This window comes from Poecilia mexicana, unplaced genomic scaffold (assembly GCF_051168715.1).
Source record: "Poecilia mexicana isolate PSO_F unplaced genomic scaffold, ASM5116871v1 scaffold_10, whole genome shotgun sequence".
In the NCBI taxonomy this organism is placed as follows: Eukaryota; Metazoa; Chordata; class Actinopteri; order Cyprinodontiformes; family Poeciliidae; genus Poecilia; species Poecilia mexicana.
This window is the reverse complement of record NW_028263379.1, coordinates 14,417,187-14,443,810: the sequence shown is the minus strand read 5'-3', so window position 1 is coordinate 14,443,810 and position 26,624 is coordinate 14,417,187. Positions and strand designations below refer to the sequence as shown.

The 26,624-nt window shown below is 40.4% G+C and overlaps 2 protein-coding genes across 3 annotated transcripts in view; one reads left to right on the top strand and one right to left on the bottom strand.

Annotated features, from left to right (window-relative positions):
* The window catches only part of atp8a1 (ATPase phospholipid transporting 8A1), a 102,489-nt gene extending 85,558 nt beyond the window's left edge, over positions 1-16,931 (top strand). For both annotated transcript variants that reach the window (XM_088009449.1, XM_088009450.1), the window contains exons 30-36: positions 1,143-1,204; positions 1,626-1,682; positions 1,957-2,064; positions 9,446-9,534; positions 9,851-9,943; positions 11,072-11,163; positions 14,491-16,931. In XM_088009449.1, the coding sequence (XP_087865575.1) occupies positions 1,143-1,204; positions 1,626-1,682; positions 1,957-2,064; positions 9,446-9,534; positions 9,851-9,943; positions 11,072-11,163; positions 14,491-14,582 (593 nt within the window). In that variant the 3' untranslated portion in view covers positions 14,583-16,931. The remainder of the gene's footprint in view (positions 1-1,142; positions 1,205-1,625; positions 1,683-1,956; positions 2,065-9,445; positions 9,535-9,850; positions 9,944-11,071; positions 11,164-14,490) is intronic.
* A 5,098-nt stretch (positions 16,932-22,029) lies between these two features.
* Positions 22,030-26,028, bottom strand: shisa3 (shisa family member 3). Its single transcript, XM_015000319.2, has 2 exons — positions 25,377-26,028; positions 22,030-22,977 (listed from the first exon to the last, which is right to left on the bottom strand). The coding sequence occupies exons 1-2, from the start codon at positions 25,645-25,647 to the stop codon at positions 22,406-22,408; spliced, it is 843 nt and encodes a 280-aa protein (XP_014855805.2). The 5' UTR covers positions 25,648-26,028; the 3' UTR covers positions 22,030-22,405.
* Between the last annotated feature and the right edge of the window lie 596 nt (positions 26,029-26,624).

The window sequence follows — 26,624 nt, the reverse complement described above, 5'->3', positions numbered from 1 at the left end:
TTGCCTTTGGCCAACCAGCCTTTTAAATCTGATTTAGCAATGAGTTACCAGGAAATTTTGATGTTTCACCACTGTGAAGGCATGTAGGTTATAGTTCAGTCTAATGGACCTTAATGTAAATCGCATTTCCACAAAGCTGAAATTAATTATTTGAGCCTCAAAGTTTAATGAGGAAATGAGCTTTGGGTTCCACCACACAGCTTCCAGCTAGTGTTTACTAAGAACTACGGTATGTCTGCACATTGTCCCCACCACTAAATATGCATCCAGCGCCGACATAAACAGCAGGAAAATCCATCATACCGACCAAATATGTTATGGGTGTGCAGAATTTTCATGCTTTGCAGTTAAAACTAAAATAATTTTAATAAAAACTGCAGTTCTTTATGATCACAAAATTGCACACATTTAATTGCAATAATGATTGCAGTTCAATATATTGTGTTGCTCCACTTGGCACCTGTCTTTGTTTTGCCGTCTGCTGTAAGATTTGTGTCTCTAATAGCTAAACATATTGTGAGAACAATGCCTTTTTCTCCTGAGTTTAGTTTTATTTATCTATTTAACAGCATAACTGTTGGATTAGCACTGGGAAACACCAGCTCACTGTCTTTTATCTGCTTTCGTTTTTTATGTTTCCTATCGTGCAATTTATATAAATGCATTTGCTCAATTTTCTGCAGAATCCACAAATGGCCTATCTGACTCTTTTGATATGAGTGCTGCCTGTACTGGTCAGATCAGGAATCAGTTGATCGGGATAGTTAAGCATTCATTAACCCCCCCCTTCCCCCCCCACGTTTGAAATGGCATACATAAATGAAGCTGATGATATCGAGACATCAGTTTGCTGAGATAGAGTTGAATAATACTAAAAGTGTACTTAAATTTTCTCCCTGTCCTGGAGTCACTAAATATTCAGGTGAGGATTTACTAGATGAGACTTTAAGTGAGGTAATGACATAGAACCAAGACGGCTCTATGGTTGTGGAAAAAAAAATAAGTTTGTTTTTTAGAACCAGTTAACTGACTCCAGCACCAGCTCTTCCTGAGGCTTTTAAAGGGACCTCTAGTGGAGTTTGAAACCCTGAGAAGAAATGTGATGTTCCTCAAAGCTTCTCTTGTCTCGACTTCTTTCACAGATACGGTGCTTGGGAGCGGAAAAACTACAGACTATCTCCTCTTAGGAAATATGGTCTACACAGTAAGTGCATCAGTCTTTTTGATTCCAAGTGTTCTGTCCTGTGACGATGATAAACATCACATACTTTGTTTTTGGTTTTTATAATTAGCAAAGTACTACTAATGGGAGTGGTTGTTGATTAGTTTTGGGTTGATTTAGACCCCCATTTAGTCAACTTACGTGTTTCTGTACATTTCATCTGCCTTTCATTTTGGTTTATACTTAAACCAGTCCCCATATCAGTTTTTTTTTTTTTTTTTTTGTAGTTGAGTATTTCTCATATTCATTTACATGTATATTTTCTCCTGATAATACTGTGTCACAGTCACACTATCATGCTATTCAGTATTTCCATTTATTGTGGAAGAATAAAAATGTGGATTTGATCAAAATAAGTTAAAATGTTCAATATGTTTGGGTTTTTTTTTCCATTCCTTAACAGTTTGTCGTCATCACAGTCTGTCTTAAAGCTGGTCTGGAGACTTCATCCTGGACTATGGTAGGTCAAAGGCTCTCTGGCTGTTTATATCACCTCAGGTACCTGTGACACATTTTATATACACCTCTCTGATCCTAAAGTCTCTTTACAGTTTGTTCTTTGTGGGCTTGTAACTGTAACCAGTGAAATGACTGGAAATTCACTCTGAGCGAAGAAAAAAAAATAACATTACTGTAAATTTTTATAAGCAAGTCAGAGAAATTCAACTGCAGTAAATGATTCCTGCATTGAAGACAAAGTCTAATTATTTGGCTGTGTTCCCGTTTTCTCACAGTTCAGTCACATTGCCATCTGGGGAAGCATTGGCCTGTGGGTTGTGTTTTTCATCATCTACGCCTCCCTGTGGCCCATCATTACCCTGGCACCCGACATGTCCGGACAGGTAAACGTGCAAATCCACACGCTTGGGTTCATCTGAGCCGCGCAGATGCTGAGCACCTTCTGCTTCGTTTCCCATAGAAGAACGCTGGTGGGAAAGTTCGGAGTAAAACCGAGCCCCGATCTTTAGAAACGGAGCCGGAGGGGTGCAAACTGTCAGACTTCTGGCTTGTGTTGCATAATGACTTAATTGAGCCAATTAGCAGACTGTTTGTGTTACATTTCTTTCCCTCAGCTCCGAGTAGCCACAGGTGATGCTGGAGTAGTGAAACAGTGTGCTAGCTAAGCTAAGAAATTGATGTCCAAAAAAACAAAAAATCTACAGTCACCACAAGAAAAAAGTTTAAGTTGATCTTTTGAGTTCGCTCAACCCAATAATCATTAAAGATTTAGTTTTCCCTTACAAGCTAAGATTTACATGTGAATGTAGCTAATTCTCTGACTCACCCCTGGTGTTTAATGGGAAGCTAATAAACATTTGACATTTCCCAGTGCATTCTGGGAGAGGGGTACTGGGGCGTCCTTTCATCAGAGAACAAGGACTCAGGAGGAGGTTATTTTAGGAAAAAAAGGCTGGTATTCCACAGTCTGTAGCAGAGGAAAACAACCGCCTGCCGTGAAAATACATCATGGTTTCAGTAAGTTTCCCTGTGGGAATAAACCTTTAGCATTTTTTCTGAAGATTTTTGCCTTGATACTCCTGGGTCATGAAGGCACAATCCTACTTTTAATCATTTGTTTAGGAGGCAAAGAGACGGTTTTTGAATAAAATGTATTAGAGAAAGCAGTTTTACTGCAGCAACAAGGCAATTCAAAGTGTTTTGCGTGATTAGAAGGTAAATTAAACGAGCAAAATTGAGCTAGATTTAAAGGAGCCCGTTATTTCAGCAGCTTTGCAGTTTTCTGAAAGTTTGTTCCAAATTATCAGAAGAAATTAAAACCTTCATTGTAGGAGGGTCTTATTTCAGCTGCTGCTGTTCATTTGACCACGTGCAGCTGATATCAACCTTCTAATCTGCAGCAATTCTGGTGAGCAAAGAAAGAGCATTTTCCTACAATATAAAAGGTTTTCTTAAGAACGTTTCAACAAAGCTTGGACATGTACAGGCTTTGTACATGTCCAAAGTGTATCCAATTTTTCTTGGATACACTGGGCGTCTGGCCCAGTGTATCATCCATCCATCCATTTCTCCATATATATCCATCCATCTATCCATCCTTCTTTTCAGTGATCTGTCAGTTAACACATTAATCTGTTCTTTTTGTTTACTTGCTCCTTTCTTTTTTTAGCTGGAATTTTAAGGGAAACAAGTGATAATGAAGTCCTGCATTTTTACTTCAAGAGTTGGCAGAGAAGAACTAAGGAATTTTGAAGTTTGAGTCTGTTGAACTTTTTAAGTAAAAATGTGAGGTAATTCTGAGAGGAACTCCAATTTTATATCAGATATGTTCCTTTGTTAGTAGAAGGTTTGATGGACAGATACAGTCTTTGTGGAGTATTACTTCATTAGTTTTTTGGTTGTTTTTTTTATTATTGAATTTCAACCTGTCACACCCCTCACACACACACACACATATCCTAACATTAGACATGCAAACATCACCCCATCTTCTGTCTGTGAATCCAGCTGCTTTCATCCGTGCCCCACAGCAGTTGACTGAAGATTGTAATGGTGTCCTGTGGGCAGATGGTAACTCTATGCCCAGAACTAACTGGGGGATACCACTATATCATCAAACAATGACACATCCCTGTGAAAATTGAGAGGACATCAGAGACGTGAGCTTTAGTTTCCTTTTAGCCTCTGAGGAGCAGAAACACACCGACCGCATACTTCACCAGAACCTCCGCAGTGTTTACATGAATCTTCTTTGCCCTCTGTTCTGTCTGTTTTCCTTCCCCCCCCTGAAACTTCTTCCTCTTTCTCTTATTTGCTCCTCTTCACCTCTGCTGATTGAACTAGCACCTCAGGGCGAACTGTATAACAGACACCAGAACTCATTTTCCTCCTGTTTTTTCCTCCTCACGCTGCCCTCAACAAGAGATGCTAAGCAGCGCTCTGATCCTCGCAGTCGCATTAATCAGCTTTAGGCAAAACCTACTTTTGGAAAGCGAGCAGGACAGGTGCAGGATCCATTCATGAAGCGCGTCACTTGGGCTACTGTACTGGCTCCATCTCAAAGCTCGTATCTCACCGTGTCTTCTCCTGACAAGCGTCTGACAGAGGGATGAAGGGAGAAACATCTCTGATCATTATGTCCAGGCAGGGAAAAATGCTTCACCGAGAGGCGTGGACTCTAGAGACGACTGTTACACTGACCTGCTGTCTGCTACAATGACAGATATCGATGCATCTGGTTCTAATACAACTCTTCCGTCTTTCTCCTTGCACATCATTTTCCATTTATCAGTGCTGTAGCAAAATACCTCTCACATTAGACTAAAGTATTTCTTTAGCTGATGAATTGTACAGTCCGTTAGTAGGAGAAGGATTTTCTTTGGAAGCAATCATGATACTCAGAATTGATTCATATGTGCACGCTCTTTTGCAAATTGACAATAATAAAGACCTAAAACTATCCTCTGAATGAGGTCAGATAAGCAAAATGACATTATGCACTTTGAATGTTGTTTTCACAGTGTGTTGCAGAAGTATTTACTATTTTCATGTCAGCAGGCTTAAATAATTTTCATTTAAATTTCATCATAGACCATAACATTTTACATAATTGTGAAGTGGAGAGGAGAGGAGTTGTATTTTTCTTTCTAATAGTTCCAAAAGTGCGTCATGGATTTGTATTCAGCCTAATTTCCTCTGAGACACCTAAAAAAAAAAAAAAAAATCATATGAATGTTCTGAGAAGCTCTGAGGTTTGTTTGAGAGTTTTGGTGAACAAACGGCATCATGGAAATCAAGAAACACCGCAAACAGGTCAGAGATAAAGTGGTGAAATTTAGAGGAGATTTAGGTCTTAAAACGTTTTCCCAAATTTTGAACATTTGACAATGCACTTGATGTGGTCACAAACCTATAGCCACTGTGAACTGTAAAGGGCTATATGGGGTTATGGAACAAGTTTGAAAAAGTAGAAAGCAAAGACAACAGCTTTCCAGTCTTTGGGTTCACACAGACTAAAGACGTAACATCCTCCAGTCTGTCTAATCAAAGAAATAAGTTGAGTCGACTGCAGATAACATGCCAAAGGTGGCGCATGTATATAAAGACCTGTGTGCATTTGGACAGTAGCATGAGGACCATGACACCAAGAGATCTCCCTCAGGTGAATGTTGAATTCTCTGAGTTGCAAGCCACGCCTCTCCTCCCTATACTTTCAGTCATGATCAGTAGTATCAACTGTAATGAAGTAAAGTTAACCATTCAGTGTGCTACAAATAAAACTAAGGTTACTATTTCAACAATCTGAAGCATAGTTTTGGCATGCATTTGGATGCTTGTTTCATTTAGTTAATTGTTTTTCAAAGTGCATCAACATTTTTGGTTTTATTTACATTTCCTTCTCATTTCTCCATATTTATCCGTTTATTTAAGTTTACTTGGAGAAGGTCGAATCTTGCTTTAGACAGGTTATCCATCTTGTGTCCCTTTTGGGTTTTCTGTTGAGTGTTTGTTGGTGTGTGCAAGATAACTGGAAGGCCATTTGAGGAAAGCTTGAGAGAAAGCTGCCAAGATTTCCCAGATCAGCAAAACAGCCTTCACAGTGATGAATGCAGTTGTCTGTCACGTATGAGAGTCGTGAATGCAAATGCCATAAATTTCCCCTTTTTGTCAATTTTTCTTGGAGCAGGCTGAGCAATTCTTCACAAATACAATTTCTAACTAGCCGACAGACGAGGAGCGATGACATGTTTGATTAATCGCGGACTCTGTTTGCAAAGGCTGTTCAAAGACTGGTGGCATGTTTTTGTGTGTAATGTTAGACGTTGAGAAATCTCTTTCTTATTTGTTCAGACTAAAATGGCCCTATTTAAATCCTTTCATCACCGGCGGACTTTCCCCTCATGCTGTATTTAAAGGTTTTATCTTCTCCCTCAATACTCCTGATTATGTGACTTTTTAGATGTTTGTTTTACATTTTTTTCTTCCCTGACTAATGATTGATAAACACCACAACACAAAGTTAGTGGAACAATCTGGGTGAAGTAAATACACCACGTATTCAGCCACAGAGTGTTTAAATTGAGTGGGCGGGGGGTTTATGGCTGCTTTTGTAAAACCGAAAAGACAAAAGCAATTTCTGATGAGGAAAAACATTCCTACCTAAAACGGCTAAAATTACCCACAGGCATACCCCATCAGGTGCACATAATTAGAACATCAATACTCAGCATTTTGAAAGAGCTCTGCCGTGTTTAAACCTCAAAGTTAGTTTGGTGGTTTCCTGATTGTTGATGTGATAGTGCACACCACGATGAGATGAAAAGAGATGCCTGAGGCGACTAGAAAGAAGATGGTAGCAGCTAATGGGTTTGCGAAGAGACTTAAAGAGGCCTCAAAGGAATTTGAAATCAGCCGTTCTTCTGTAAGGAAGAGTTTGTATTGTTATCATTTTGCCTTTCAGGCAAATTCACACTGTGAGCAGATCACAAGATGTTTCCTAAAACCTTAAAGTCTCTTTAAGTGTCCTATGACATTTTAAATGGACCTTGCTTGTCCACTCTCTCCCAGCTTTCTAAATCTGCCTGTTTCGGTTTTACCGAAATCGGTGGTCGTGCTTAGTAGATCCCTGCTTTGTTTGCTTATAGTTTGTCCTTAAATACACCTGCAGAGTCAATTTTCAGATTACTCCAGGTTCACAAACGCTCACAATTTAATTTGAAGACATTGATAACCAGCTAAACATAGCTGTGATTAGTTGAATATGCCTTTTCATTACCTACTAAAGGAAGTAATGTTAAATAGTGATTAATTCTGAATTTGTGTTTTATTTTTTTTTCAATCAAGAACTTGTGTTAAGTTTTATAAAGACTGCATTGCACCAATCAGACTTATTTTGGCCGCTGATTCAAATTTTTATTGTTATGCATCCAGTCCATCAGTTGGGGTTCTCTGTTTTGGCCAGTGAACCTCCGACATGTGTCCAGTGTGGGTGTGTGGGGGGAGCTTTGAATTGAACTCGGTGTGTCTGTGACTTTCTACAGCCATGAGAGGGTGGGGACGGAGGAGGTTGTCAAAACACCCCCCTCCCTGCTAGAGGACACTACTGTCTGTCCAGCCAGACAAGTTTATTAGTTTGTCCTAAAAATACAGCTCAGCTCCAAGGGCCCCCTGCCCCTCCAGCACCCAGGGGCCCCCGTGCTATGAGACATACTTACATCCACCGGCACTGCTGAACCCGCTCAAAGCCATGGAGCCTTTCCAGATGCCTGCAGACAAACATTTGTTGTTTGTAACTGCTCCGATTTGTTTGGATTTTGAAACTGACGTCAAAATGAAAAATACCCTCTATTAGCTCGACTGCCTTACTTGCAGTTTAGCTTTCTGAGTTGTGCACGTTTATGAATTAGACTTTGTCACATAATTAGCTTTATGTCTTATGTATAAAGCTTATGTATACATAATTTGTAACTGAGTCACACGGTTGCATAAACAAATACGGGTCGTAGATTGAACTGGTGAACAACATAATTTATTTTTCGTTCTGCTTTGCTATGATTTGCCAAGTGTACACTCTGGTTTATTTTGAAAAGGGAAGTTTAAACACCCTCTTGAAAATGTTAAACAAGCTTAATAAAAATTAAAATAATTAAACTCACTCAAGCCGTAAAAATAGTAATAAAAAGCGCATTGGTAAATGTCTCCATTGGGGCTGCACAATTTCAAAACAGTTTGGAAAAAATCTTGTGCTTTTTTTTTCTCTCGTGTTTTTAGCCTCTGGGTGTCGCAGAAAAACCCTTTATTCATCCCTGTAGGAGAAAGCCTTTTTTTTTTTTTTCCTGCCATTTTGGTGGGCTTCCTCTCCTTTGGTTTTATGTCAGACATCAAAGTCAGTTTGCAGGTAATGGCAAGCAGATTAGGTAATTTAGGCTAACCTGAGTGCTTTGATAGGTTTGACACTGATCCATGTGTGCGTGCATCCCACGGGTCGCGCTGTCACGTTTCAGGAGAGGTACTGTCGAGGGGCTGCGGCAGTTTAAGCAAGTGGCATATTACAATGCAAGGAACACGAGTCGTAACTCAGACGTGTAATGACAGATAGTTTCAGTACGGTGGGCCAAAGAAAACAGGACAATCTTGAAGTTTTGTACCCCCACCACAGCGGTTCACAGCCTCACTGGAGCTAAAACTAATAAGTCATAAAGTAAATACATGTTACTTGGAGTTATTAAATGATAAACTACTTTATTACTAAAGACGTGGGCGACCCAAGAGAGCTTTTTGAGAGGCGATTAGATCTGGAAACAAGGGTGGGAAATTCCATTATGTCGTTTTTCTAAAGTTCTACCTGCTGACCTTTTACGTATTTTTTCACTTTATAACCACACTTGTTGATGTATTTCATTGGGACTATATGTGCTAAACCAACACAAAGTAGAGAAGTGGAGGGAAAATGACACATGGTTTTCATTATTTTAGAACAAATGAGTGTAAACTGTACATCCTTGTACAGTTTAAGTCCTGACTTAAACTGTACAAGGATGTACAAACCTTGCCTCCAACCAGGTTTGTACATCTAATTTTTTACCCATTAATTTAAAAATATCAATAGACATTGATTCTACAGGTATTATTTTCCTTTCACTTCACAATTATGCTTTACATTTAAATCCCAATAACATGAATTAAAGTTTGAGACAAACTGACGAATCTAAAAATAAATGGTTTAAATATCTTTAGAAGGCTCTATAATTCTTTATGCCAGAAAATATTTAAGAAATGACTATTGCAATGTTTTATGATGAGGGACAGGAGAGGCAAATTTACACCTGTAAATGGAAAATAAACAATTAGAATCTGGGTTATCTTTGAGTAAATGAGTGTATTTATGCTGCTTTGACAGAAACTCTCCACACAACGGATTGCATAGTTGTTTTTCTTCGAAAAAGATTAAACTATCTTAATACGCCACAGGTACTTCCTCCTCCCACAGGGGCACAGAGGTGAAGGGGCTCCAAACGAAAACAAAACAATGGGATCCTTCAGTCATGGTTGATTAACCCGCCTTGAGCAAGTTATCTGAACCTATATTCTCCATTTCAGCACAAAACCAGTTTGTTTTGGGCTGTTTGTTGTGTGATACTGCAGGAGGATAGGGATTGTTGTTCCGGTTTTTCAGGTGTTTCTCCTCTTTAACATCTCCCAGCTGTTGAACTCTGCATTGTCCGCAGTGACCTGAGATTAAATGTGTGCGTTTGTTCCCTGCAGGCGAGAATGATGTTCAGCTCAGGGGTCTTCTGGATGGGCCTGTTATTCATCCCGGTCACTTCGCTGATCTTTGACGTAACCTACAAAGTGTGAGTTTTCTCCCCGCTCTCTCTCTCACACGCTCGCTGTTCAGGAAATTCCTCCAGTATCTCTCCTATCGCCAGCAGAAATTCCTGCTCTCGCTTTTTCAACAAACTTCCAAGGAACTCTGGTGTTTCCGTTTTGTGAATTCTCAGCAGGAGATGTCGGGTCGACATCATCCATCAGCAGATTTACTGCGTCTGGAGCAATTTTCTGACTTAAAAGCTTCATTTTCATTTTCTGCATTTTATACCATCAGTCTCCAAACACGTCGTCGTGGTAAACTATGCTCAACACGATGTTTGCTGCATGTTTGATTTACAGTGTGAAGAAAGCGTGCTTCAAGACCCTGGTGGACGAGGTGCAGGAGCTGGAGGCTTTATCTAAGGACCCTGGAGCAGTAGTGCAAGGAAAGAGGTACAGCTACACCAGTCCACTATTCCTGTGCGTTCACTGCGAGGTTTTAGTGACATCACAGGGCATATCTGCAGAAGATCACTGAACATGTTAAAAAATAAACAATATTTGGGCAAAAAAGTAATCCTACCTTGTTTAGCCTAAAATATCTTAAAAAGAAATGGATATAAACATTTTAAAGTACTCAAATCTTTACTCATAAAAAGCTACATCTAAAGAAGTTTTTTCTCGTCGTTTGTTGAATTTCATTCGTGTCGTCTCGTGGGTGTGATTTCTCTCCTGACCTTTTCACGACCACACGATTGAAAGTTTAGCTGCTGTTCTCGCCTTTTTGGACAAAATATGAATCATTTTTTCCAACGTCAATTAGGAGGAAGAATCATCTTTTTGTCACGAAAATGTCACGAACACTCACAGCTACTCTGCCAGCAACCAGTCCTGTGTTGGAGGAAAGAAATCTCAAAATTGCTGCTAAATTGCAGGAGTCTGACTGTAATATCAGTAATCATGCCATAATGGTGGTTTTCTCCCATTTTTTTTCTCTTTCTTTCCCATAAAAATACGGAACGTCGCATTTTAGAGCAAGAGCTCTTCGGTTAATTAAAGCCATACAGTGCTGTAGTGTTTTAGCCGAGGCAGGTCTCCTGTGCTGTTTGGGGTCTGAGGTCTGCTGCACACATCAACATGCAGCACATCAGTGTGAGATCTCCTGCAGGCTGAAAGTGATCCTCCTGACTGGCTGCTGTCCAAGAGCCAGCAGGAGCACACACACACACACACACACGCACACACACACCCCCACACACGCACACACACACACGAAACAAATACACATACAAACACGTGAATGACTCTCTCCAGACACACATGCACGCACACGCAGATATGTCCTGTCACACACGTGTACATGAATTCCTCCTAGCCGCCCCGCTGCTTCCCATCCTTCCCCACGCTCTCATTTGGCCCTTCCTCTAGGCTCTCCGCAGTTTAGTCTCCGCGCTCGATGTTTGAACCAGCAGGTAGAGCGGCTGGCAGGTCGAGGCGCTCTGGAGGTTGATGTATGGGTCATTAAGTCTGGCCGTAATGCTCTGCAGGCTGCCAACACTCTCAATGTTTCTGTGTGTGCAGTTTGACGGAGAGGGCCCAGCTCCTGAAGAACGTCTTCAAGAAGAGCACGGTCAGTCTGTACCGCTCCGAGTCCATGCAGCAGAACCTGCTCCGTAAGTTGCTCACACGTCCTTCTTCTCTCTCTGGTTTCTTTAAGCTTTTTGTTCAGGTAGTGTCCATAATTGTTTGGGAAAAATAGACAACATAGCTCCATGCATTTTAAATGGATATTAAAATTCCAATGAGAAGCATGGAGTGGAAAATAACTGCTAGAAACCTCTGGATCACAGTTTGTCACCATTTACCAACTTCTTTTTTTTTTTTTTCATCATGCTTTCCTTTCAATTTACTTGTTTAAGGCAGATATATTCTTGAAGCAGCTATGTACAGATCAGGCATCCATTAATTAATTTTATCTGCAACTAGTTTGTAGTAAAACGGCCTAAAATTACGTTAAATCCTCCAGGTTATCAGGGTATGTCCTTTGGTCTTCTGTAAGACAGATTAAAGCTCACCAACTTATTTTGTGCACAACTAATAATGTAGACGTTTGCTTCAATACAAGTTATTAATTTTATTTTACAAAATTCATTCAAACTGTAAACAGTCAGCGTTGCTAACTGCAAAAATCAGCCTCGCCGAGCCTGCCAACATATTTTTACACCTGTGATCTGTGACACAGAGATTAGACTCTTCCAAAGGATAAAAAAGAACTAATTTAATTTGATAATTGTGAAACTTTGAAATATTTCACCAAAACTAAGCAACAGCTATAATGTTTGAGTTTTATTCGCTCAGTAAAAAGCTGCATGATGTCTCCCGATTGGAAAATAAAGGAAATATTTGGGGGGGGGTTTCAGCGGTTAATGGTCACCAGGAAATCAAAATCTCTAATTATTTATCATTATCCGTTATCGTTTATGCAGCCTTTCTATCTCCAAAGTAATCTGCAGTGTCCAGTCATCACATTAACTTCCAAAAACAAAGTGGAAACCTTGCTAGACTTGTAATTTCTGGACTGATTCTACCTGATGAATAGTTTTAATATTCTTTGTTTGGTTTGTGTGAAAAGATTCCATCAGAAGAGCTAAATGATTGATACATATATTCACGCTGGCGACTTCAGGCAGCATCATTAATGCTGTGTATTATCTTACAAGGTTTTCTCAGCCCTGCCTTGTCTCACTGCTAACTGCTGATATATTCAGTAATCAGCTCAAACTGTGTTCAATTCCCCGCAGGCTTAATAACTTTGCCAAAAGAAAAGCCAATATTCCTTTTTTTTTTTGTTTTTAATAATAATCTCAGATTATTACATGTTGTTGAAACATTTCTTCTCTCAAACCAGGCAGAAATCTGATCCCAGTTCAGCCTGAAATCAATCGGAATGAAGAACTTCTATGTTTAATATTTAAAAGTTCAGGCTTAGCCGTCTTAACTATCCTATATCTTCTCAGGCATGGGTTTTATTTTCTGTTTTGTGTGTTTCTTTGTTCTGTTGTGTCTTTTGTCTGATCGGCTTGTTTTTTGTTTGTCCTTTAGGTGGGGATGAAATCGTTGTTGTGTGATTCCTTTTTGATTCATTATTCACACCTCATCCCCATTTAAGTCTCAGCCCCCCGTAGCTCCCAGATAGACGCCTCTATCTCTCCTTGTAGCTTTATTTCTCGCTCCTTCCTTGCCGTGTGCCTCAGTGTGTCCTGAGATAAGCTCAGTAGAGCCAGATAATGATGAAATGTTGCGCTGTTATTCCCTCACATTGCACTCGACTCAGCGGGCTCCTTTGAACTGGCCTGCTGGCCGCCGGGCACTGAGCGAGTCATTTGACACCTGAAGGTGAGTCAGGGGCCAAAGGTCAAGTGAGACCCTGTTAGGAGAGTGAAGGTGTAGATTATAGTGCATCTTCACACTACAGATGTACTTTGTGGGAGGGGGTTCAGACTCATCATTTCATTTAACAGAAATGTATGTTTGAAATATTTCTTTATTTATATGTTAAGGAAACCGCTACGACTTTCATCTAGCATTAGTGCTGTACTCCTGATAAGAAAAAGAAAACTGAGCATTTGTCACTGCCAGAAATGTTTGTTTCTCCTCTGGTTATAGAATTGCATTAAGAGTTAGAAAAAAATAACTAACTCTACTGTCCTTTAAAAAATCTCCTTTAGGTCATCATCAGCATCATTAAGCTAAAATAAACAAACAATGAAAACGTGCTGGTACTCGCTAATCTAGAAAATCATTGAAAAGTTATTTTATTTCAGTTTTTAATTCAAAAATTGATCCTTTTGGACCTGCTATAGTCATATTTGCTGGAGCTGCACAACATGTATCGCAGTCATCAGAAGAGGTTTGTGGACCTTAACACTTTCCAGATTCCTGAAGGTTCCACATTCATCAATAATACGGAACGTGGTTTTGGTGTGAAATCTGATATTCAGCTCAGTGATGAGAGTAGAAGGCCTTGTGAAGATGCTGGCTGAAGCTGGTGAAAGCAAAACTAGTCCTGTGGATAATTGCTCAGAGATGAAGAATCCATCACCCCAAAATCAACAGAAAATACAGATTGCAATCTTTAATAAAGCTCTTGCTTTCAGCAAACACATCCAGTGGTTTGATGGAACTGAAACTGAAGTGTTCGGCCATGATGGCCGTTGCTAAATTTGCAGGAAAAATGGAGAAGATTGCAACTCTGAGAGCACCAAACACTTGAAGTATGGTGGTGGCAGCATAATGTCCTATGGGTATTTGGCTGCAAGGGGGGCTAGTGCTCTTGAAAATAGATTTCATCATGAGATAAGATAACATTATATGGTAATATGAAAGCAACAGCTCAAGACATCAACTAAGAGCTTTAAACTTGAGCACAGGGGGGACTTCTAAATGAGGAATGACCCCAAGTTCGTTACAGAGTAGCTTAAAGGCAGAAATGTTGTTTTTGGAGCAGCCATCTTAAATGTTTTGTGGAGAATGTGTGTGCAGAGCTAAAACATGGAGTACTACCATTCAGACTCATCTGTCAGGAGAAATGGACCAAAACTCCAGCAAACTACTGAGGGTCGATAGTGTTTCAATTTAATCAAACTCAAGTCATTAGTTTAAACTGCATGAAAAGAAGCTGGTGTTTAGTCAAGAATAATAATTTTGGAAAGTCTAAGTGGCCTAAAAGGGGAAAGGCTTAGTCTGATTTAAAGTGCTATAGTGAAAGAGGGAAGAAGAGGTTTAGGTTTTTTTTTTAAATTGAATAGGAAATGTGGTTTCAACTTGGTGATCAAGATGCTAAACCTCACAATGAGTGTTGTCGAAATATTCAACAGCAATGTCACAATATCGCGGCAGCTCCAGTAATTCCCAGATATTTACTTTGGAGTTTTATTTCGTATCCTCGATGTTTTACGTTCTGTTTGGGGTTAACTTTAACCGCGTCGCTTTGTTTTCAGACGGCTACGCCTTTTCTCAAGATGAGAACGGAGTGGTGTCTCAGTCCGAGGTCATCAGAGCGTACGACACCACCAAACAGAGAAGCAACTAGAGGTGCGCCGCCGTCCTTCTTGTTCCCGGTCGGACCGCCTGGGGCCATGGCTGCTGTGTCCGCCGGGGTTTTTTAATGGACAGAAAAGCGTTGCTGGGAGCGCAAACTTCCAGCACACAAGGGAAGCTACGAACAAATGGAAGGACTGAGGAACAATGAAAAGTCTTTGAAAATCATGGACGTAAAAAAAGAAAAAAGAAAAAAAAAAGACGACAAAAAACACCAGGATGGAAACAAACCATGTTCACTATCGACTGTGTTTGTGTGTCCAGCAGAATTGATGAGCACTGTGCGTTTTTTGGCATTCTGTGGTCTGAAGTTCTTCACTGTTCGCGCTCAGTTTTGTCCGAGCGAACCTCTCCTTCCTGTTGAATGACAGCTTCTTAGCACTGAGCCACAAAGCCTAAAATCATTCTATTAAACCACTCCTAAACACTGTTAGTACCGAGGTAAACTCCACCGGAGGGGAGCTAGTTCAGAGGAATCGAACTTGTGAAAGATTGCCAAAGAGCAGTCGTGTATACAATCGTCCAAGTACTAGTGAATTCGGACAATTTTCTACCAAATGCAGGTAAATGTTCTCCAGACCACTTCAGAGCAAATGTTTGTAATGTTTTAGTTTGTTTTTGCACTTACGCGAGCATCTCTTGTGTGACGCCTTACATCTGCTCATGCCTTCGTCCCTGTTTGTTCTTTTAACTCGCGTTAATTTAGGTTTTTAGTTGCAGCTTTTAAACATGTAGATGCCGTGCCTGGTAAATCCTTTTTGTAGCTTTTTATTTTTTATTTTTCCTTTAGAGCTGACAGTAGTCCCGTTTCTTTTTGTTTTTAACAGCCGGCGCTCGGCTCTCAACCTAGAATCGCATTCCACACATCACTCCTCTCTCAAAAATCACAGCGGTGCCTACCTGAAACTTTTCCCTCTTAGAAGAAAAAGATTGCCAAGAATAATTTAGTGCTACTTGGAAGCTCTCTCCCTTTCTCTCTCTCTCACACACACACCTGAAGACAACAGCACTGTCTGAACTCCACAGTATTGCACTCCTGCAGTGTTTAAAACTACAGATCTGCTCCTGCAGAGTTGAGCTGAAGGCAAGCTCACAGTAGCAGTAGTGTTTTCCCTAAAAATGGAGATTTTATCCCTTCAAACATAAGTGCCATTAGCTTTAGGGAGAGAAATATTAGCCAGGAAACTCCACGACGGTATCAAAACCACTTTCTCTCTGTAGTTCTTTGTGAATTTGTATTTTTATATTGGAGATCTATGACTTTTGCATTGATTGGCTTTGTAATGAATTGTCTATAGCTTTTCATTTTTGGCAAGATAGAATAGATCCGACGTGGAAACTGAGCTTTCTTAAATGTCTCGTAATGATTAATATGAATATTATTGTTCCGGCTTGTTTTATTTATATTTGACTGGTCAGTGTCTGTGTGATTGCTTGTTTTTCTCCCTATGGGAGATCAGATTTCTGACTGTGTGTGTATGTCACTTCATAGCCTGCATGTGCATGTGCTGTATGTTTGTGTGGATGGACTGCATGTGTGTGACTGGGAGTCCTGGTGCGTCTCTTTTATTATCTATGTGTGTGTGTGCGCGTGGGTGTGTGTGTGTGTGTGTTGATGCTCGCTCAAGTTGTCTGTCTGCACGATTTCAGGTATAGTTCTAATTTATCTGTGTGTGCTGCTGCATGGCCCGTACAGGGGAGTGAGTGTGTGTGTGCAGGATGACTGTGTATGTCTGTGTGTTCAGCTCGCTTTGACACAAAGTGTTGCACAATGCACTCAATGTACCTTTCCAGTTGTTAATATCTGGTATGATATAGTTTATAATTTCTAAAGAGTGTATATGTTTGTAACTTGTTTTACTTCATACAATGTACCTCTGCTCTACAGGAATGTTTTCTTTTTGTGTTTTAAGTTTCAGATACTTTTCTTGTTTTTTGCTCGTTAATAGCATAATAAAAAAAAAAAACTTAATTGGTTGTCGGAAATTTCCAAGTAGCTGAATGTGGATGTCGTCGTCGTGGAAGGCTTGGACTGTCGCTTTTTTTTTTTTTCCGCAGAGAACATAAAACTTTGTCATCTGTGAATGTCGTGGGCTGCATGAATGGATAGCACAAACTGTTCTCCGACCTGTTAACTGTACTACTCTGAATCTCCCTGGAGTATTGGTCACTTTGCAAAAGTTGGAAAAAATGCACCTTTTAACTCTTTCTTTTTAATGTCTGATTCTGTTCTCTTCTTTTGTTCAATGATTGTTCTGCATGTTGGGACTGCAAACCTAATAAGTGTTGTCTTTTACTGCCATGAAGGACTACTGAAATAAACTTTACAATCATGAAGGAACAGTGTAAACACACTGGCTGATTTTTGTGCATGCTCAGATTAGGATTTTCCTAGCCTCTACCAATTTGTGGGGGGGGGGTTTAGGCGGAACCTGCCAATAATTTTTTTTCTGCCACTTAGAGCACATAAAAGAGGGGGGGGGGAATGTGCTCTGTGTTTGTAGAAATGTCCCTAGCCTTTATCTCATTTTCATTAAACTTAATGAAAGTTTAAGTTAAATTTTAATGCACTTAATTAATAATATAGAAACTAATCATATTTTGCAGGATTTGAGCAAAATCAAGTGAAAAGCGGCTGACCATGACTTATATCTTTGATTGATTGTGTGTGTCTCTAAAAGCAACATCATCAGGGAAACGGGGAAAGAGAGGACAAAAACATCACCAGGAAATTTGAGCTCATAGGCCAAATACAGACTTTTGATTAACCTGTGTGTGCTTTTTGCTGTGGTCTTAATTGTTTGACTGCAACAGACGAGCCCCCAGACTAATTTCCTCGTTTCACACTAGGGGCCCCTGTGTTGGCCTCCGCAGCATTCACTGTAAAAACAAAACGGACGCCATCTTTTGAAGCGATCAAAGGATAGCAAATTAACAGAAGAGGCCGCTGGGTAATGCAGTGACTGAAATGGATGTAGCATTCATAGTTATATTTATGTTCCTGGAAATGAAAAGTGTGGAGGAGAATAGTTTAGTACAATTATCCTTCTCAAATTGTGGACAGGTGTGGAAAAGGATCAAACTAAGAATGGAAAAATGTCTGCAGTATGAAACGTAACCTTTTACTCCAAGAAGAAAACTACAAAAAAAAATTGAAAAATTCATTGTGATTTATATCTTTGTGTCAACAATCACGGTTAAGTTTTTCTAACTCATTGAACGTTTTGGTGTTTAAGTGATGGAAAAAGGCCATTTCACTGCTTTTGTAACCCTTAGAACATCATCAGGATTTTTAAATTGGTTCTGTGCTCCCTAAACTGGGTTGTAGTTTATGCTATCTGGATTTATTGGCACCTTTGCATGTGAAGATGTGTAAAAAACCTTAAATGAGTGAATAATAAATGACCTCAGAGGACTGGTGGAAGCAGAATGTATTGATTACCTATTAACAAATTGTCAAAATATTTATTTGCATTCAATTAGTACTTTTAAAAATAAATATTGTCATCCTTTCACACTTTAGAAATTTTGCACCATGCAAATAAAAACTGATTTAAATAATATTTAAGTGATCTCGAACTTCTAATTCTGTGGTCCTCTAGATTTAACCGGATTTTACCTACAGGCCTTCAGTTTAACATTAAAACTTTGGAAGAATCCTACCCTTAATCTGAGTTTATGAATTAAATCACTAGTCCCTTGTCAAACCAGTTTGCTAAAAAGACAGCATTTAAACTTTCTAAATATTTAACAAAGTGGGACTGTACAGAGACAGATCTTTACCATTCCTTAGGACTGCAGACTGCCGTGAAAGAAGGTTGACTTTTTTTGTGTTGAGGAATCATTTCTCTCATGTTGTGCATCATTATCCTGATGAACCACTGTACTTTCAGTATTTTTCTTTCCAGAAGAATACTTACTTACCGTATTTTCCGGACTACAGAGTGCACCTCACTATAAGCCGCACCTACAATTAAAATAACAATAAAAAGATTTTTTTTAAAAACCCAGAAACGTACATATATAAGCTGCTGGTATCTCCGCCGCTCTTGGTTTTCCACATGGACTCGTTCACGCCGAGTTTACGTGCAGCGGCTCTATTTCCCTCCTGTACTGCCAGATCGATAGTCCTCAACTTAAAAGCGGCATCTTTTTCCATGATGAGGGGGTATGAGTTTGAAGAAATTTCTGCTGCTAGGCACGTGCTTGTTCTAAATGAAAATTAGCGCTTTCTTCTTTTGATTTCCAAATTTGACTTCCAATGATTCACTTTCTGCTAAAGAGCCCCCTGGTGGTTGAAGAAAAATCCGCAGAAAAGCTGCATCGGGATATAAGCCATATATGGTTCAAAGCATGGGGGGGAAAAAGTAGCGGCTTATAGTCTGAAAAATGTACTTAAGACCTTAATAGTGTTTAAAAAATAATTCCTTATGCCATTCAACTCAAAATGTTATTCAGGGTGTTTTAAAAGAAAAAACAAGACCATAGTGTCACAGTTGCTCTTCTAGTGCTCCACTAGTCACCTAATGTTTGTGACTATAGAACAGAAGAGATGTTTAGTTCTGCCAAGCTCCCCAAACAACTAGTTGGCATCTAGTGCAGTGGTTCTTAACCTGGGTTCGATCGAACCCCAGGGGTTCGATGAGTCGGTCTCAGGGGTTCGGCGGAGCCTCTGCCGCGGAGGTAAAGACACACTTGTCTAAAAAGTGTGATGACGTGAAAAGTCGTGATGACGCCCCGCTTTCCCATCACTTGCTGCAGAGGATCACATTGCTTAGCCAATCAGTGCTGCGGAGGAGCACTGATTGAAGGAGTTCCACTCTCAGCATGGATTTGAACTTGTGTCTTTAATTACTTCAGCAAAGCTCACCGTTTTTACCAAATTCTGTAGCTTTCGGTGTGCTTCTAAATCTGCTCCTTAGTCGCAGATTTTCGGGGTTGGTACTGCCTCTAGTGGCGTGGGGGTGGTAACACAACCAATATAATTACATTACTAAATCAGAATACCGCAAAATCTTTATTATTTATTATAAATTTTTAATTCTCTTAAGAATATAGAGCTAATTAAATGATCTAAACAAGACCTTAAAGTGGTTCCAGTTTCTCTCGATGGCCAACCTGTTGAAACTGTGGCAAATTTAGGTTGTTCCTGGACAGTCAGCTCAACTTTGCTGAAAACACTGACTATATTTTGAAGAACTGTTCTCAGAGACTCTACCTTTTAAGAAGACTTAGTGATCATGGGGTGCCCCAACTAGACTCTAGTTGGGGCACCCCTATGTCTTGAATTTGGGGGTGCGGGGGGCATCACATTTTATTTATCACTACAGAAGGGTTCAGTGAATGCGCATATGAAACTGGTGGGTTCGGTACCTCAAAAAAGGTTAAGAACCACTGATCTAGTGGTTATTATAGACTGTCCTGCTCACCCAGCAATGTGTTCTCTGTTTTTTCAGAGGCACTAATCCATTTCTGTAGATTTTTTTAAAAATTATTTAGTAAGAGAGAATGATTTATGTCATCAACAAACTTGTTTTTAAAACAGCCAGATTTTCAGAAAGGAATAAAAGATCTCCTAATGTTTCTGACTGTATCTGATGTTTAAAGTTGACCCAAACAAAGAGACGTTAAGCTGGTTCTTTTTTTATTTGACATAATTTAGATGAATGATTGTGGCTGCTGTTAATCATGGTGGTGAATACATTGTTTCGCTAGGAAAACTGACCACAAATCCCAACAACAGGGTTTGATTATATGAAAATCTAAAGAATCCTAACTAATGTGTTCTTGTTATTGTGGCAAACGGAGGTTGTGTGGTTTTTCTGAAATGTTTTCAAGAGCTTACAACTGAGGAAAGAGGCAAAGTTCATAAAACATTTTTAACAAAAATAGTCTGAGTGCTCCTGTAGGGAGGGTATCTCTCCAGAGATGTTCTAAATCTGTTGCCAACTTGTACTTTCCTTTGAGAGGACAGACGTTGAATGTGTTGCAGATGTTCACCCTGAAACTCATCCTGTAAGATGCATTTTTGTGATAAAAGCTGCAATTTTGTGTATCCTCTCCACGCAGCAGCAAACATCCGAGGCAGGTTTCAGGAGATGCTGATCACCAGATCAGTTTCACACTCAGGTAACCGGGGAACAGAAAGGTCTTTGTGGAGGCTCCCCTATAGCTCCTGCTGCAACATAAACCTGTTTCTGAAGGGAGTTGTTTTTAACACTGTGACCATGCCATGCTCATTGAGCACTGACAATGACGGATCTCAGCTCTGCATTCCTGCCGTGAAGTCTGGCGCAAGAAGAAGCTGCAGGTAGGGAGCTACCGTGTTGGTCCGGCCTATCCACCAGCCGCCCCCCATTAAGTACTCACTTATTTAGCAGCTTTAAAAGGACACCCTCACACATTAGTGTCTAATCTATTTGTTTTCATCTCAGGAAAGGAGGAAATTATAAAATCTAAACACTAACTGCACTTTTTTGCAGCCATCATTCAGCCACTGAGATGTTTGGGGTGTTTTTCCATGTGCAGTCTGTATCACTCTCAAAGCGATACGAATGTTTGGGCTTCGACTCGACATCAACAATGTTTTAATTTCTTTATTCTTGACCACTTCCTGTTGATTTTCTGGTGTTTTGTGAAGGAGCAAGATCCAGTTGCTGCGTCCTCTGGTATTCTCTTATACACAATGATGAAGTTCTCACTGTCAAACTTTAATCTGACCTTCTCGTTCCTCCCCAAAGATGAAACATTTTCTCCTTGCACACCAGCCACGATTGCATAAGCTGAACTTTCATATCAAAAGCACCAAGTGCCTGCTAATGGTCACGTAATTGGAAACTTCTTTTTGCATCTTTTGGTCTGCTTTCAAGGTGAACATACTTCAAAAGATCTGACCTGTGCATGTCTGCTAATGTCTACTTTCCAGACCAGAATGACTGATTTTAAATTCTTTTGAGACCTCCATAAATCCTTCACTAGACTCATAAATCGCACCAATCTTCTTCTGATAACTTTTTAGATCTCTTCATGGTGCTTACTCTCCACGGTCAGGAGGACACCAAGCTGGATATCTGAGGTCTAAACTTTCATCATAATGCAGAGCAAAGATTTTCTAATCTTTATCTGATGAGATAATGTTTAATTTTAGTTGACGTAAACATGGAGGTGCCCTTTTTCTATTACCCTTAGGGAAGCTGCAGTTTTTTTGTTTGTTTTTTACAGTTTACAAAAAAGCTAGAAATGTATTTTCTTCATTCTTTAGTATTTCTATATACTTGCATTTTTAGGTCTTGTTAGATTGTTTTAAATATCCATATGTCAAAATATCACAAAATCACACACGCTGCTGAAGGGTTTTCTCATTATTTCCCATGACCGTATGTCTGACCCAAGAGGACCAGAGTTGTTTTTGTGTAGATCTCAGATATGCTTCACAGAACTGACAATAAACAGCTTTTAATTAGCGTACATTAGGGAGTCATTTCACAAAAGCCCACATTTCCACACAAAGAAAGAAAGCGTCTCTTCACTCTCAGGTGTCATATTTTACATTTAAAACTTCCTACACTCTCTGTATAATATACTTCTATATAAAAAAAACCATTTTGAGACATTTAGATGTTTCTGGAGGAAGTTGGACAAGAGTTTAGTTAGACCACAGGGATCTGCTGGTTTTATAAAAGTGCATAAAATGTAGAAATGGTCCCCAAACAGGCCTGTTGTTGTGTCCAGTCAACTCATTCAGGCAGCCATGTTTGTTCTCATTGACTCATGCTCCGCCGTCCAGGAGTTCCTGTAAGCCTCTGGTTACGCCTGTCAGCTCTGTCCAAAGTCAGCAAAGCCCTTGGTTGCTGTGAAGGCGTCGGGCTGCAGGGGGAAGAAGTACTGCTGGGGAAGCAGGAAGCTGGTGCTCTGAACGGGATGAGAGGGCTGGTGGAGCTGCAGCTGTGGGTGCTGGAGAGCTCCTGTTATGGGCGGTGATGTGTAGGGCGGAGGCGGTGGAGGAGGTAGTAGAGTCTGTGGGGTCTGAGTGGGAGTGGAGGCTGAGGAGGAGACGGTGGCAGTCACAAGGCAGCCGTGCTGCTGCTGCTGCTGCTGGGCCGAACCCCCCAGAGAAAACCTCCGCGTGGAGCTGCCCCCGCCCGCCGAGCTGGAGCTGGTGGTGGCCGTGCTGGACTGCCGAGACGGGGCGCGCAGGCTGGGCGGGGCCGTGGTCAGAATCATGGGGATGGTCTCTCCCTGGCAGCTGCGCAGAGAGAAGCGGATGGGCTGCTGAGTGGGCTGCTTGGGCCGCAGGCAGGTGCAACAGTAGACCGCCACCAGGGAGCCAACGATGACGAAGGCGATGAAGATGCTTCCCACCATGAGGAAGGGAACATAGATGGGCTCTGAGGGAGAGGAGAGGAGGAGAAGATGCAAATAAGATCTACAGCCATGATAGTAAAGCTTCATATCTGGAAAATATTATATATATAAGAAAGATTCTTCTGTCACTTGAAACTTTGTGAAAATTAGAGGTGCACTGATTGCAGTTTTCTGGGTGAACGCCAATTCAGATTTTGACTGATACTTATTTATTTTTTAGCTGAAATCTTTCTAAATTTACAAAGAAAGTCGCTGAGTAAGTAACAGTGTGGTGACTATTGTTGACTCCAAATGTGCAGACCTGACCAGCTGAGCGGGTCTGCCAGTCAAACCTCTCACAGCAGAGCAAAATAGGACCATGGATCGATGATTTTTAGACCTTTGTCCAGGTAGATAAGATCGGTGCATATGTATCGGCCGATCACCAATCTCCAAAAATTAAAGAAGTCGGAGTCGATTTATTTGTGAACGAATTCATTCATAAGCAAAGTCCAGTACAACCAAAATACGGTACTTTTTAGGACCTCTGATTGTTGTGCTGCATGTTGTATTTTTTTATGTTTTTTGCATATGTCTCCACCAGCTCCAAACAGTGAAAATTTTAAATTTCCACACATTGTTTTTTGCAAAGTAGCTTTAACCTCTCTGAATAGATCAGCAACGTCTGAGATTCTCAATTATCTGATTCATTTTAACACCTAAAAACGGATTCGAGTCAAAACGTTAAGTTAAATCTCCAGCTCTGTAGCTTTGGGTTTGTTTTCCTGCTGGGAAGTGAAAAATGCCTTTTTGCTGCCTCTAATGGGTCCTCCAGATTTTACCCTTTATTTAGCTCCTTTAAATTCTGATTATCTTTCCTAACTCTGCAGCATGGTGCTGCCACTGACATGTTTCATTGTGGGATGGCTATTATATCATTCATCCCCTTATCTAACGACACCCTTGGCAAATGCCCATATCAAAAAAAAAAAAAAAAAACTCACGGCGTTGGATTTCACCCATAGATTCGAGACTAAAGAAGACTGAATATGAACACCAGTTTTACTTTTCATATTTCCATGTTAAAAATTCTTAAAGCTGTGTTATGTGTTGCATCTATTTCAAATAATATGCTACTGTAAGGTCTATTGCATTAAATCCGGGAAACATACATTAAGATTTGTGGCTTTGACATGATGTACAAAGAATATGAATGCTTTCCCAAGGATGCACACAAAAAAAAACCTTTATCCACACAAATGTATCATTATCAGACACTTTGAATCGTGTTTTTCTTTTGAAGCCCATGAAATGTTCTGACCAAAACAGGGACACATTCCTGTTTAACACACAAACATCTCAAGTTGCTCTTTGTGAAGCCTGGTTGCGCTCAGGAAGGAAATCTGTGAGCATTTATTTATTTTATGAGACACAGTGAAATCAGTTCAAGACTTACCCCCGTTTCCCTTCTGGAAATTGAAAGAAAACTGATAAAACCTCTAAATTTAGGCAGTAGAAGATTAAAACCTACACAGCTTACTTTGCATGGTTTGTACAAGCTGTAAAAACGCATTTCCGCGCAATAATGATGTGATTAGCTCAGTTTAAAAACAAGTTATGTTTGGCAGCAGAACGTTGCCAACTTGTGCAGAAACCGGTTTTGATTCTGGAAAACCTTCAACCTCCACTTCTTCAGGTTTCATCTCTATTTCTGTGGAAAAATATATTAAAACTGTGTGTTTTATGCACATCAGGTGAGAGGCAGAGATATGCTGCATCATAACTTAGCCAGTTTTTCCACAAATAATCTGAAGTGTGCTGAGGTAAAAGGAAGCATCTGGAGCTAAGATGAAAGCAGGTGGTTTGGAAACTAGACTCTTTTGCCAAAATAATGCTGAGAATACAACTTTGAAACAGCATGAATTTATTGAATCTGAGCAGCTCTCTAAAAGTTCAAAGCTGACGAGAAAATACTTCCAAGGAACAAGAAAAGGAGCCTGAAAACTTGGGCTGAGATTCTGCAGCTACATTTTTTTATTTTATTTTGCAATATTTCTATTTTGGTCATGATTTAAAAAGAGTGTATTGCAGTCTTTTTTCTTGGAGACTCTCCCCACCCCACCTCCTCTTAAAGACATGAAGACCAAGTCTCTGAAACTTAACCTGTTCTTCCTCGTCCAGACTCTCCAGCTGACCTCTGACCTCAACTGAAAGATCTGCCACAACTAATTGTGAACAGCACAAGCACCTAAGCAAATTTTGTAATTTTTAAAAACTAGTTACATATTAGTGGTATATAGCTATTGCTGCTGTACAAAATACTTCTTTAAAATAATATTAATAAAACAAAATAAAAAAAAAGAACTATAAGTGAGCTAAAACTCTCTGCTTACTTCCATTTATTTGCGTTGAGTTCTGAACAATAAAAACTCCCTAAACTTACGCGGGGCAAACTCCGTGTTGTCCACCTCCCTGTCGTTGGTGCAGACCCCCTGATCCAGGCGTGCGTCCGCGGCCGCGCAGCAGTAGCGCAGCGCGCAGGAGCCGCAGCACACTGTCGCGTCCGTGGTGTCAAAGTCTTCCGGACACTGAAAGCCCTCATGGTAGTTCCCGTTAGAGTCCAGCCAGCCGTGGCAGTACTCCCCCTGAGCGTCCGATATGCGCAGGTTCCAGGTCAGATATCCCAGCAGCAGGCAGTTCCAGAGGCGCACCATCCCGCCCGGCCGCTCCGGGTTCACGGTTCCCCTTCCTCCCGCCGCCTCGCCTCTTGTTCGGCCTCAGCTGCCTGGACGCGGGGTCCGAGCTGGGATGAATGTCCCAACGCGAAACTGGACCCAATGCATGTAAAGTTATGCCATCTTTGCCGCATCCGAAGCGCGGTGGGACATCAGCGGCGTTTGAAGTGAACAGGATCCAAATGATGGGTTTAAGTGACTTTTAAAAGTCTCATCTCCGTGGCGAGTTCTGGTCCAGACGGAGACCGCAAAACCCAGCAGAACCAAATTGCTCCAGTTTCTTCTCCGCTTTTGGTGTAGCAGGATGAGAAGGGGCTGCGTGTGTGTTCGCCTCTCTGCAGATCTGCCGCTTTTGTGAATCGGTGCTTTTGGGTGCGCGCACGGCACTCCACTTCATCTGGACGTGCGCGTTCACGTTGTTCAACAACAAATAGTGATGCCTAAAGATTGACGCTAAAGTTCTTATCTTAACTTGTTATAACTAAGAGACGGGCTTCACATCAGCAACTACAAGTAGGAAAAACAAAAGCTGACTACAGTTTCTGACCATGATTGCGTGAATTTGTTAAATATTAGAGGATAAGCATCAGTCCATTGTGTTTAAACCTGAATTATGCCTTTATTTTACTTTCTAATTTGGGAGGTTATGTTTTTGTGTCAGTTTTTGACTGATAATCCTTTTTTTTTTCTTTGTCTAGGCCATTGTTTTGTGGTCATATTTGAGTTGTTTTTCTTCTGTAAACTGATATTTTTTATATGTATATTTACCCATTTTTGAATTGTGAATCCCCTTTCTTTCCAGATTTTGTGGGACTTTAAATGTTGTTACTGTAGCTACAGTATATAAGTCTTCATGCTCCTTAAATGTTTTATTATTTTTTGTTCAACTACAACCTTCAGAGTATTTTATTGGCCAGTTTTTATGTATTTTTCAGCCTTCAGGTGGTTTTCTTGCA